The following is a 13,776-nucleotide window of genomic DNA, read 5'->3' as shown; positions in this document are numbered from 1 at the left end:
GGTCAGTGAGCAGAAAAGTGGAATCCAAGGCCAAACTCAGACGTTTTAAGAGATTTGGGGAAGAGTAGGATTTTAAGTGAGAAAATGGAGGAAGTAGGCTGTGGGTGTAAGATTTGGGGTCTAGGTGATTTGGAGACTCTGTTGGTGAAGGATTTTCACTCAAAATCCTACAGCTGGGGGTGGAAAAATTCAGGGCTGCGGGTGGTCCTGAGAGGGGCAGTGCATGGGAACTAGGAGGCTGCCCTGGGCAGGTGGGGGTGTGTTTAAAGGGGCTGCCCCATAGGTAGGATGGGGCCTCTGGAGAAACTGTTCATGAGCAGAGCCGCTAGAGGGCTGCCCAGCTTCCAACGCTTAGTTTGTTTGGGTGTGGCCCTCCCAGCCCTAGCTCTCCTACGGAGTCCTAGAGCTCACTTACCTAGCCCTGGCTCCACCCAAGGAGATCTTAAGTCAGCCCTTTTGTTTTGTTTGAGGTAGGGGAAAGTGACACATATGACGCTTCCTTCCTAGCCTGTCATAATTTTTTTTTTTTTTTTTTTGAGACAGAGTCTCGCCCTCTCACTCAGGCTGGAGTGAGGTGGCGTGATCTCGGCTCACTGCAGCCTCTGCCTTCCGGGTTCAAGTGATTCTCCCACCTCAGCCTCTTCAGAGTAGCTGGGAATACAGGCGCGCGCCACCACGCCCATCTAATTTTATATTTTTAGTAGAGCAGGGGTTTCGCCATTTTGGCCAGGGTGGTCTCGAACTCCTGACCTCAGGTGATCTGCCCGCCTTGTCCTCCCAAAGTGCTGGGATTACAGGCGTGAGTCACTGCGCCCATCCTTTGAATAGTTTTTAATAAGCTCTTTAACCTCACCAAAATATACCCACCTGACTCTTGGAATATAAACCAGTCTCATAATCATGAAGGTCCTTCCCCCAGGGACCTCTAATTGATTGAACACATACTCTGAGGTGCAGTGGGACTTGGACTATGTCCTATTAGTCCACTGAGAGCATGTTCATAAACCTAAAATATTTCACGTGATAAAGGGTACCATTACCTAATAATAATGATAGGATAGCGATCCTAACATAGGGATGGCCAGCGCCATAAATGGGGTTCTTGAATTGATTCCTTAATCTAGAGCCCCAGAGAAGGTTGTAAGACACCCCAGAAATGGACTTGAATGCCTTTGATGTAACCTTGTTGGAGAAAGTTTATGAGTACATCCCAGGGTGTGACATGGCCTAAGGGAGCTATACCCATGGCCATTCATCCTGGATGGGATGCTCTTCATGGTCTCATTTGACCTGTGCCATCATAGAAGATAAATGTGGAACTGTTGTGGTATTGTTCCCCCCTGAGGAACCCAGTAACTGCAAAATAAACTTGGTGTCTCACACTTTCTTTTCCTCTACAGCTTTGCCTTCTTGATCTTTTGTCCTTCTTGGAGACGACTGGCGAGAGGAAGAGGGACTAGGTCCAAACGCTAGGTGGCTGGGTCCAGGTGAGTTGAATTTCCTCTTCACAGTGCCACATTCATCTTTGGAGTGACCACCGCACTTCCTTACTCTGACACTTTCTTACTGCACGCGTGTTCCACATAGCCACCCCAGCACCATTTGTGCCTTCTGAGAACACCCAGACTCTGCTGGTGGATTGTGTATTCTCTAGAAATTCTCCTTGGCCTCACACCATCCATTTCAGTATCCTCCCTCTTTTTCTCATACTCAGCTACTCCTTCAGGGCTACTCTTTTTCTCTTACCTGGTGATTAAAGAAGCATGAGAGATTCATCCACTCATTTGTGAATATTTATCAAGTGTGTACTTTGTGCCAGGTACTGGGACATAGCCCCAATGGGGGAAAGGAAGTGTTTTCAAAGAGTTTTTAGTCTATTTGGGAATTAAAGCTGTGGAAAACATAATTGTTTGATTTATACTTTTGCAAGAGAACATCTGCTAGCAACAGCCGACTTAATCTTGGAGAGGCCACACAGGGGCCTCCCTGAGAAGGTCAAGAACATTAAAGCTGAGCCCTGAAGGAGTGTGAATGGTGTGTGTCATGGGGAGAGTAGTCTCAGCAGAGGGGACGGGGTAGTTCTTGAGAGATGCAGAGAGAGGAGCTGAAAATCCAGGATTCCTAGAGCAAGGGAATCGTTGAGTGGCATCTGATTGAGGTAGGAAGAAGGTAAGTTGCGGTTTCATTGTGAAAAGACTTGTAATCTGTGGTAAGTAACTGGGCTTGACCTGAAGTGCAGCGGGAAGCGCTTTTAACCATGGGAGTATCATGATAATCAGATCTGTGGTTTTAAACAGATCATCTGGTTTCAGGGTGCAGAAGGGGAGGGTGGACGCAGTGGGTGTGGGGAGACCACCTTGGGCCTGGGTGAGAGATGGTGGCTTGGTTTGTGGTCATATCACAGGGAGGAGTGAAGTGGATAGATTATTTGAGAGGTGTTGAGGAGGGAGACTCCTCACTTTCTCTCTTCATGGCCTGCGAACTGATTCAGAGGAGGCACAGTGAGTCACATGATGTGGGGAAGCAAGCACATAGCTAGAGGTTGTCTGTTTGTTCATTTGTTAGCAAGCATTGATACTGGGCCTGATCCAGGACAGGATCATGCCAGGCTTGGAGTCTCCAGAAGTGAATGACATAATCCCTGGCCTCAGTGTCTACTGGATGGAAACTCCCATCACAAGAAGAGTAAGAATGTGTTTACCAAGATAGGTGGCTATGGTGGTGGTGGAATACTGCTTAGGGAGAAGCTAACATGACCAGGTGGGCCCTTGGGATGGGTTGGCGTATTCCTGGCCTCAGTGAATGCTCAAAATATGCATTATGGTGCTTAACCCTGTGGAGACTTGGAAACTTCCTTTGCCCAAGGGCTTATGTTGGTAGATCCACATTTAACTAAGCTCAGGAGACTTAAAACTGTACTGACATCTGACTTGAAATAGGATGTTCCTGTTCTCACAATTCTGGTTTATTAATTCATGGTAGAGATCAATAGCAGGGACCCAAGTACTCGGCAGTGTGTATGATCAGCAAATTCTCTCCCTGTAGGCAGACCTACATGGGAAACAACCATAATGAGAAAGTTGCTTGGTGAGTATGGAATCAGAACCAAGAGGATGTGGGTGAGCTTTAATAGCGCTGGTTTGTAACATAGCCTGGTACAGCCATGTAGTCACAGTGAAACCCTTGCTTAGGGTTACCAAGATACCGGAAGCCCCTTATCTAACACCCTTGTCCTCCCCAAACTCCATTCAAGTTATGTCTGATGAGAGTTGTTCACTATCCTGTAGATGGTTGGATGGACCATGCTTTGTGGCCTACTTTTTAGTACTCCCTCCCCTTAAAAAAATCAGGTGAGCCAATTATTGTTACTAGAATATAGTCAAATAACTCATACTGTTCTGGAAGACATTTTGTCTCTTTAAAGTAGCTTTATTTGTCTTGAATCATTTTGTGCTGGTCCTAAGACTGAACTCTTAGATATTATTTCCTCTCTTTCTAAACTTTTGGGGAAATCTCTCAAGGATGGACAACAACAAGGAGATTTTGCTGCAGTGTGGTAAGTGCTAAGCTTAATGTGGTAGAAATAAGCCCAGGATGTTGAGATTATCTGAGAGAAGCCAGCCAACAGACCAGAGGGTGGAGGTTGTGGCCTGTGAGATGGAGTTGGTGGTCATTTACTCCTTGCTGCTATATAAAATTGTTCCCTCTAAAGTCCCTGTGTCCCATATGTACCTTATTCATAGGTGATTGGACCAGACTGGATACGTTAGAGCAGTGGTTCTCAAAGAACAGCTCCTGGAGTGGTTGTAGGAATGCTTCTTTCCTGGGGAACCACAGACCTCCTGAGTCATCCCATCTGGAAAGGTAGCTTCGTATTTCATAAGCATCCTAGGCAACTCTTCTGCACGTCTGAGTTTGAGAACCACTGCCCTAGAAGGAATCAGGCTGTAGCATGCACTTTCATACTGAGAATTTGGATGCAGGGACACTGAGTGTCGGGCATTTAAACTGGGAGGTGACGTAGGCCTGGGCTGGGACAGCATCTTACTCCATGTGCGTGCTGAAGTAGAGAATGTCGGTCTGCAGAGAGAGGCAGGAGAATGGAGCAAACAAGAAGAGAGACGAGACCACACACCACGCTGTCCCTGAGAGACGAAGAGAGTAACCTCCTCGGTTCCTGACTTTAAAGTTCTCAATTCCAGCCCCCTTTTAATGAGGTAGGTAGAACAAGTCAGGGGGCTGAATCTAGGTGCACCATGGTGAGGGACCAAAGTAAGTAAATAGAAATGGGACTGAAGGAGACTCGGTGGATTTTCTCCTGCATCAGATGGGATGTGGGAGCCTGAGGCCAAACCGGAGTCACAGGATTTCTTCTCACACGTGGTCCCAGACGCTTTCTAGTGCATGATGTCTTCTTTAATTAAGTTCTTCCCTGCTCAGTTGAACACTGACCCATCATGTCTCTGATTAAAGCCATAGATCTTCCCTGACTTATGGCAAGGATGCCTGATGAGTTTCATCTTTATTATGTATTATATTAATTGTGAGATCCATGCTTTTATTTTCTACTCATTTTAATGGAATAGAGGTAAAGTGTCATAAAATATCCAAAGAATGGCATCAGTACCACCATCCAGACTTCAATGGCAATGCTGTCATGCAGCAGGCAGCGCCAGGCTTGTTCTGTATACAGAGAGGTTTCATGTTTAGACATTTAGTGTAAAGAAAACATCCTTTGGAGATCAAAGAACGCCAGACTCCCAGAAGCACCCTTCCTGCCTGGCTGTGTAAAGGGATCCTTTATTAGTGGCCCCATCACTTGGCGCCTCTCCTCCCTCCCCTTGAAGTTGGTGACCTTTCTTTGTCCCCTGGCCCAGAGTCAGCTAGCCCTTGTGTGCCCCTTAACAAGGGGCTGTTGGTCACTACTTAACACTGAGTCCTGCTCTGAAGAGAGAGCAGAGGGAGATGTGGAAGCTTTAGTAATGAGGAGTGTGTGGGAGCCCACCTTCAAGCCAGGAAGGATATGGGTTTGCCCTGTGGGCCAGAGTTCAGTCTTGAGCCATATGACGGCTAGACAGCTGTCAATGAAGTGAGGATTTGGGTGTGGAGCTTGATGTGTGTTAGCCCCCTCTGTGGTACAGTCAGTGGAGTGGGGAGGTACAGATGGTGACCACAGGGTACCATCGGTGGGCGTGCTTAAGGGTCAGAGGGAGATTGTATTATGGGGACCCCAGCAGAGAAAGGGCAGGGCCTGATGTGCTGTAACAAGCTGGGCAGGAAGGAAAACAAACACCCTAGGAAACAGTAATTGCATTTACTTACATTTTATATTCAGTTTTTTTTCCTGATTACGAAGTTAAAATAACATTTTAAATAGAGATGGAAAAAGAAACAGAGACTTGTTATTATTAATCATTTATTCTGATAGATTTCCCCTATTTTATGAATAGTCTTAATACAAGTTTATGTGAGTTTTCTTCCAGTTTAGTTTGTATGTACTGCCATATGTTTAATTATTTTTTACATACATGAGATCATGCCATTTATTAAACAGTTCGCACTCAAGGTCTCCATCTATAGCTTTGCTTTCTGAAAACTGCATTATATTCCATTGTGTGGACATTCTCATTCTCTATGTACACGTAAATGGGAATATTTGTAGTAAGAACAACATATGTGTAGATTTTAAGATTTATTAATAGCAACAAACTTAACCAGTGGGTGTGGCTTGCAGTTTCTATGGTGAATGTTTTGCAATACCTGCGTGTAGTGCTGTGTTTTATTTTTATAATCAGAAAATAAAGCTGTAACATTTCTTGACAACACGACTTAATGGTTGTGTAACATTTTGCCGAATACTTTGTTTTCATTCCTTGTTTAATGAAAACTCAGGAGGGATGCTGATTTTTGGATGCAGTAACTTACTTAGAACAAAGTATGTTTGTCATTGGCCCTAGTGGCCTTAGCCTTCCAGAGATGTGTAGTTGAAATACCTAATTTCTTAGGGGAGGCTCCATGCCAGCAGTGGTTATATTGGCCTTTCCTAACGTCAAAGGCCAACCCTAATTCTAGAAATGCATGCTTGAGTAACCAAACACTGAGGTATTAGCAGTCCTGTCATGGCCTTTTTGTTAAAGTTATCCTTTGCCATTTAGCTGTAAGAAAGTTCCTAGTTTGTATTTAAATAAGGAATCCTTTTCCAGTCCTTTATTATAAATTAAGTCCCCATGTGTCTATAAACTTTTACACAGTTGAATTCTGGACTCTGTTATGTCCCAGTGGTATATTTGTCCTAGTGCTTATATCCTTACATTGGAAAAAACACTTTATTTTTGTGTGTTGGAGTCATTTTACAGACAAACCACCTCCCACTCCAAATAGACCTTATGCAGGGTTGTCTTGATATTCTTGTACATTTATTCTTCCAGAAGAACTGGATTATCAGTTTGTCAAAACTCCCCACCTCAAAATAAAAAGGAGCTTTTTAAATGTGATACACATGTCTTTATATATTTATTTCAGACTTACTGCCCTTCTGTAATTTTTTTATTTTATTTTATTTTTTATTTTTTTGGTGATTCAGTCTAGTTCTGTCACCCAGGCTGGAATGCAGGGGCATGATCTTAGCCCACTGTACCCTCCACCTCCCAGGGCCCCCCTGCATCAGCCTCTTGAGTAGTTTGGATTACAAGCGCATGCCACCACACCCGGGTAATTTTTGTGTTCCTTCTGTAAATTTTTGAAATTTTGTTTGAAGTTGCAGGTAACTTTGTTAAATTTATTTATGGAGATTTATTTATTTGTTTTGCTATTAATGGGAATTATTTCTCTTGCTGTATTTACTCATAAGGTTTTGTAGTTCAAAATAATGCTTTCCCCATATTTATACTTTTCTTTTTCTTCAGTTGCACTAGCTAGGACTTCCAGGGTCATGTTAAATTGTAGTTGTGGTATAGCTGTGCCTTCCTTGTCCCCACTTCCAGAGGAACACCTTTAGTGTTTAATAATATGCTTGTTTGCATTTATTTGAGATAAATCTTTATTATGCTTAGATGGTCTCCTGCTTTTACTCTGCTAAGAATTTATGAGGAAAGGCTGTTGAAGTTTGCAAATGTTTTTTAACTTGAAATACTGCTCATGGGCTCCCCTTCCCCTTTCATCCTTTATGTAACAGTTTACCCTGATGAGACATCCTCCTTGTATTCCTGGAATAGCCTTTCAAGATCATGGGCTATTATTTGGACTTTGTTAGATTGGGTTTATTAAATGTTTTTGCATCTATGTGCAAATAATGTTTATTGAACATCTATAAAAATACAGAGATGAAAAAGGTAACAGAGTCTTTGCCCATGGGGCCTTGCAGTAAGGTATAAATACAGGTGCTCTGTTGTTCTGTTGGATTCATACATCTTCAAGCACAGCTCTGATTAATAGGCTGCGTTTTTATTGATGGCCCGTTTAGGCCATCTTCAGGCAGACTAACTCCTCAGCTTTAATATTTCATTTGATGGTATCAGGCAAGTCTTTAGACCTTTCTTCCTCTCAGCACCTGCAAACACCTATCTTCTGTTTTCTTCAGTGGTAGGCGTGGCTGTTGCCATGGAAAAGCTGGCCTGGGGAAGTGGGGGCCAAGTGGGTAGAGCAGTTATGCTTTTGATTGGCCAGACTCGCTGTCACAGAAGGTCACCTGGGATCTGGTCTTCCCCAGTCAGGGTGAGGTAAGTATGTGGCCCTGGCAGGTGCAAATTCAGCATCTGGCCCCACTGCTAGTTGCCCTTTGGGCAGCAAGTAGAGGATGGGGTGAATCCGAGGCTAAGGGTTGGGTCACTCGGCCAGGAAGGCAGCTAACCTCATTGCATATGGCCCACCTTGTGTCAGGTAGCCCTGCAGGAGAAGGTTGATCAGCACTTTCTCTTCCTGCCTTTGGCTCTGGGTTGCTCTAATGTGACTTGTGTTAGGACTGTGGTTACATAGCAATAACAGAACAGAACACGTTTCCCTGTCAGTGGTGCTCGTCCCTTCCCATCATTCCGTGTGTAAAATGTGTTACCTGCCATTATTTTGTGCTCAAGGTTTTACCTTTTACAAACCAGAAATTAGCTGTACATACAAAGGTTAAACCGTAGTGTGCAGCTGACTTTTTTTTTTTTTTTTTTTTTGAGATGGAGTCTTGCTCTGTTGCCCAGGCTGGAGTGCAGTGGTGCAATTTTGGCTCACTGCAACCTCTGCCTCCTGGGTCCAAGTGATTCTGCCTCAGCCTCCCAAGTAGCTGGGATTACTGCCACCACGCCCAGCTAATTTTTGTATTTTTAGTAGAGATGGAGTTTCACCATGTTGGCCAGGCTGCTCTCGAACTCCTGACTTCAGGTAATCCACCTGCCTCAGCCTCCCAAAGTGCTGGGATTACAGGCGTGAGCCACTGCGCCCAGCTGCAGCTGATTTTTTAGCTTTTTTTTCTTATTATCATTTTATCTACTTGGCTATATTTGTTCTTAAATGGAGAATTGCTGGTTCAAAAGAAGTAGGTGTTTTTTTTAGTATCTTTAAACAGTGGCCAAAATGGGATCCAGAAATGTGGGTCATGCCTGCACCAGCCAGCTTCTCTACACCCTCACTAGCATCAATTTTCATCTTTTAAACATTTGCCCATTCGACAGGTCAAAAAAAATGTTTATTGTAATATTTTACATTTCTTTGATTTTTGATGTTAAGTAACCAGCCTTTATTATCACTAATTTTATGAACTCTGTGTATTAGTGTTGTTTATTTTCATATTGGGCTATTTTTCCTAATGCCAAAAGCCTTTTACATTTCAAATATTAACTGTCATCTGTGTTATAAAATACTTTTCCCCCTCCCCTTTTGCTTTGTTTTTATTTTGGTTGGTTTTTATAGTGTGGAAAAGTTGGGCCCATCTTTATTTTCCTGTCTTCCACGTGGTGGCCTTTTCAGTGGTCTCTGCCATTGGAATCACGCTCAAGCATTTGCCTGACTGTCCCTGTTCTCTGCTGTTGGGAACAGCAACACTTTTGAACTATATATCTTTGTGCACATGGGCAGATGGGTCTGTGAGTTAGATTTCAGAAGTGGAATTGCCAAGATAGGGGATGGCATTGTATTTATGTACTGACAGTTGTTGGGTGTAATTGAGGGGTATATGCAGATTGCAACTGCAATATCATAAGTATTTATTGGGTCTAACAGGTTTCAAAGTTGATTCTTTAGGGTTTTCTAAATTGACTTTCATGTACCTGCAAATGGCCAGGTTAGGGTATGACCACGGATTCAAGCTGTGGATGGTGATAGGGAGGGGAGTGGGGAGAGCCTGGGCTTGGCATCAGTGTAAAGATGTTACGGCTGCCTGCACCCGCTCCGTGGGTAGCACAACCTTTAAAGGCCGCTACTAGTAGTTTTGTTTGTTTTAACTTTTAATTTATTTTTTTGACTAGGTAATACATGCTTATGGTAAAATAAAAATAAAAACAAAAAACAAAAGGAGAATATACAATGAAAAAGTAAGTTGCCCTCCCTTTCCTGGTCCCTAGTCCCCTTCCCCAGAGGCAATTGCTGTTAGTCATCATTAATAGTCTCTTATATATCCTTCTAGAAATCGTCTGTGTAAGCACATCTGTTTTTAGTTTCTTAGAATGCTATATATAGTGCTGTGTCCGGTTTTGCACTTAACTATCTTGGAGATCATCTCATAGTCGTTTATGTAGAGTTGCCTTATTTTAAAGGGTTTCGTAGTAATTCATTATACGAACATAACGTATCTTGTCTAGTAACAACACTTCAATGAATATATTCTTGCACATAGGTCATTACAGATCTCTGAGGTAAATTCACAGAAGTAGAATTTGTAGGGGAGGAGGATATGGGCACTTTTAATTTTGATAAAATTTGCATTGCCACAGGCAGTATATGAGTGTGCTTGTTTCTTCCCGTGCATACAAACATATGTTGCCCGGCTTTATGATTGATTGTTTTGTTTCCATAGCCCTTTCTTTACTCCCAAATGAGTTTCCTCTGCCATGGTGGGAAGTAGCTCAGGTCTGATTTTTTTTTTTTTTTTAAGGTTTTTCTGTTAAAAAAAATAACTTCCCTTTTTCAATGGCTTCTATTGACCAAGGGCCAAGTTCTATTGGCCTGGTCAGAAAATCTTGAGCATGTTAAAGGAAGATTGTGTATGTTTACTCTAATCCTGAATTTCTTGAGGAAAAGCAATGTGTTTTATTTTTTTTGGCACAGAAGTTGGCATCCACCTTGTGACAAGATATATATGGGCATTCAAGTGGTCACATAATTAATTGTAGGAAGTCCTTCATCTCTTTTCTGTGCTCTGGAATGGTTTTTATAACACGGCAAATATTTTATTCACAGAAAGTTTATTTGGGAAGTTGCTCTTTACATTATTTCAGCTTTTTAGATTTCTTCCCTAGTGGTCATATTTTTCTCTGCTTCTTGAGTCAGGTTGGGCTATTAGTATTTTCTTTAAAAAAAATTATTGGGTTCCTATTGAACTCTATAAGCCTACCATCCTGATATATAGCTAGGGTACTTTATGCTTCAATTCATGTCTGTTAGGGAGAGAAATTCACAGAATAGAAGCATATATATGTATATAGATCTTACATAAGGGAATGTTAGTTTTATCTCTTTGTGCCTAAGATGTGTTTTTCTTGTCTTATTGTAATTGGGTAGAACTGCATAGAATAATGTTCAATAATAGCAGCATTAAGACTTTTATTTCTGCTTTCATGAGTTTTGGTTCGTGGTTTCTTAGTGATATCTTTATCTTGCGTTTTTGACTTGTTCAGGTTTCATAAAGACAGTTTGAAAGCTTTTTATTTCTCCTGTCTGGCATGGTTTATATAGCATGGGAATGGCCTTTCCCTGAAGGTATAGAAGGCATCACCCCAGTGCTACTTGAGTCCCCAGTTGTTTGGGGAGTTAATTCTCTGACACTTCTTCTACATGTCTTTCATATTCTTAGTGTATGTATTTCTTCCTTTAAAACGTCTGCAGGTACCTGTGTTTTGACTCTGTTCCTGTGGATAGCTGCTTGGTCTGAAGTTCCAGAAAGGATCCTGTTCCCAGACAGGTGATTACATATCTGAGGGTATCTTGTTGCCTGAAGATGAGGGCTAGTATCATCTCAGGTACCAAAGTGTTCTCCTGAGTCTCTGCCACATAGCAGAGTTGGGCCGTCTGCCCTTGCCTGTCTCCCTCACAGGCACAGACCTCTGCTCTTGCCCTGTCCTGGGTTAGAGTGACCATGTCTGAAATGTCACACCAATCATCTGGAGCCTGGACTCTCTGGTCTGTTGCCTTCCCTTGCTTTGGGATTCTTCTGCCCAGCAGAGCGTTATCTATGTTGTGCTCTCTGTGGTTTCTCAGTCCTATGAAGGAAGGCAGCAAGGAAATAGTCCAGTCGCTAAGGTCTTCAGGATCGAGGCATTTGCATTGGATGGTGCCCAAACTCCATGGGATGATAACATGCAGGAGAGAGTGTGGGAGGGCAGTTTGCATAGGGAGGGAAGTGGGAGCCCATCACTGAGATGAGTAAACATGAGTTTACCGTGATTACCACATTGATTTCCAAGTGATAATGTCTAATGAGAGACTCTGAATAATGGAAACACCTTCAGTTTTCCTTTAGACTTTTTCCAAATTAAAAAATTTAAACTTTCCTTTTAAAACAAAGGGAGAAAATTTTTGTTGCATATGGTTTTTTTTTCTTCTCTGGAAGTAAAGCCAGTAGGTAGTTTATGCTCCCAGACCTAGATTTCTTTCCCATATTGCCTTACTTAGTTGCACCAGATGTGCTGACCAGTCATAAAAATATGCAATAAAACGTAAATGATAGCAAAAATGCTTTAAGGAAATGTATAGCTTTACTTGGTTACATAAAAAAGAGGAGAGATTGAAAATCTTTACGTTTATGTCCAACTCAAAAGTTTAAAAAATGGAAGGGGGCAGATAATAAAATAAAGACAAGGAAATAAATGAACTAGGTAAAGAAACAGTAAGAAAGGAATGTCAAAACAGAAAGCTAGTTCTTTTAGACAGATCTTTGTCAAGATTGATGAAGGCAAAAGAACGTGCAGTAGCATCAAGAGGCTCAATGGTCACTTCTCACTGTCTGAGGGAATAATGTCATATTACCTAGAGTTGAGTACTTTTAATATTTTTGAGTGGTCTTCCATTTTTTACATGTTGTATACTATGTTTTAATAATTGTGTTAAGGGAAGAAGTGTTAGGGGAGGATTTGCCCCAACCCCTACTTCCCCTTTTCATTTTTGCTAATAAACATGCTGACGTCTGATTTTAGTACTGGCTAGGGCCTTGAACATTTCTGTTGTGCCTTGCATTGGGCAGTTAAGTCTTTTTAGGTATCTTAGTTTATTTAAGCTTCACAATTCTGAAAGGGATGGAGGTGCTGTTATTCTCATTTCTCAGATTACAGAGAGACTTCTAGGGCATTAGACAAGTTGCCCACAGTCACATAACAAGTTAGTAGCCGAGCTAACTCCTCGAGTAGGTCTCTGTGAAGCCCAGGGGTCATGCTTGTAACTGCTGTGCTGAGGCCAACTTTGTGCGGTTGTTTGCCTATTTACTGGGGACTCCTGTATCCCAAAAGCATTCTCAATGCCTCTGGTAAGGTGGCCTCCACTGCTGCCTGGTCCTCAACTTCTGGGACATGAGTATATCTCCTTACGATCTACAGGTCCCTGAGTACTGACGGTCACAGGCTGCCGCATCTTTCCTGTTGACTCATGTTTGGTTTCTCCAGTGAAAATTTTACTTAGAGAAATGCTGCCTCCAAAGCACTTGTCTGCCACCAAACCTAAGAAGTCCTGGGCCCCAAATCTGTATGAGCTAGACAGTGACTTGACTAAGGAGCCGGATGTCATCATAGGAGAAGGTCCAACTGACTCTGAGTTTTTTCATCAGAGGTTTCGGAACCTAATCTATGTGGAATTTGTTGGGCCTCGGAAGACCCTGATCAAACTCCGAAACCTCTGCCTCGATTGGTTGCAGCCGGAGAGTCGCACCAAGGAGGAGATCATCGAGCTCTTGGTCCTTGAGCAGTACCTGACCATCATCCCTGAAAAGCTCAAGCCTTGGGTGCGAGCAAAAAAGCCGGAGAACTGTGAGAAGCTCGTCACTCTGCTGGAGAATTACAAGGAGATGTACCACCCGGAAGGTGAGAGTCTCCACGGGGTGATGGTGGTCAGTGCAGGCCTCAGGTGTGCCCTGGGGCTCTCAGCCTCCACGCTTCCGACATGGTCTGGACTGGATCACTCTCTGTCCTGGGCAGCGGTGGGGGTGTCCTGTGTACTGTGGGATATTGAGCCGCATCATGATTTTCTGGATGTGACCACCAAAAGTGTCTCCACACATGCCCAGGTATCCCCTGGTTGCCAAAACCGCCCTAGTGCAGAACCACCATCCTGAGTCAGGAGAGGGAAAGGAGACACTTATGTGGAAGGGAGAAAACCTCCTATGGCTCCTGCCTTTTTGATGTGGTGTGCTAGGAGGTTGCCTTCTGGCTGTTTGTGTCTGGGGGTGAGGTCGGGGTGGTCACAGCCACCATGCTTCCCCCACCCAGTTTTTAGTATGTCAGGAGTGGTTGGAAGCCACTGAAGGGTTTTGAGGTCAGAAATGTCAGGATCAGGTCACTCCAACCATGTGTGTGTGTGACAGGGAGATGCGGCTCAGGGATTGGGGGGAACTATTGTGGGAATGTGGGCCAGAGATAGTAACTTGGCGAC

The 13,776-nt window shown here is 43.2% G+C and overlaps 1 protein-coding gene across 23 annotated transcripts in view; it reads left to right on the top strand.

Annotated features, from left to right (window-relative positions):
- PEG3 (paternally expressed 3) overlaps positions 1–13,776 on the top strand; it is a 54,263-nt gene that overhangs the window by 26,928 nt on the left and 13,559 nt on the right. For 4 of the 23 annotated variants that reach the window (XM_063720344.1, XM_063720346.1, XM_002829849.5 and 1 more), the window contains 2 exons: positions 1,401–1,487; positions 13,043–13,208. In XM_063720344.1, the coding sequence (XP_063576414.1) occupies positions 13,193–13,208 (16 nt within the window). In that variant the 5' untranslated portion in view covers positions 1,401–1,487; positions 13,043–13,192. Of the gene's footprint in view, positions 1–1,400; positions 1,488–1,815; positions 2,686–3,045; positions 3,088–3,521; positions 3,557–3,743; positions 3,865–4,086; positions 4,218–11,025; positions 11,102–12,715; positions 13,209–13,776 lie in introns of those variants that run through there. The other 19 variants (XM_054539185.2, XM_054539178.2, XM_054539183.2 and 16 more) reach the window with 10 other exon arrangements.

The sequence above is a fragment of the Pongo abelii genome, chromosome 20 (genome assembly GCF_028885655.2).
Source record: "Pongo abelii isolate AG06213 chromosome 20, NHGRI_mPonAbe1-v2.0_pri, whole genome shotgun sequence".
Classification (NCBI taxonomy): domain Eukaryota; kingdom Metazoa; phylum Chordata; class Mammalia; order Primates; family Hominidae; genus Pongo; species Pongo abelii.
Note: the sequence above shows the minus strand (reverse complement) of the source record. Positions and strands in the feature narration are given on the sequence as shown.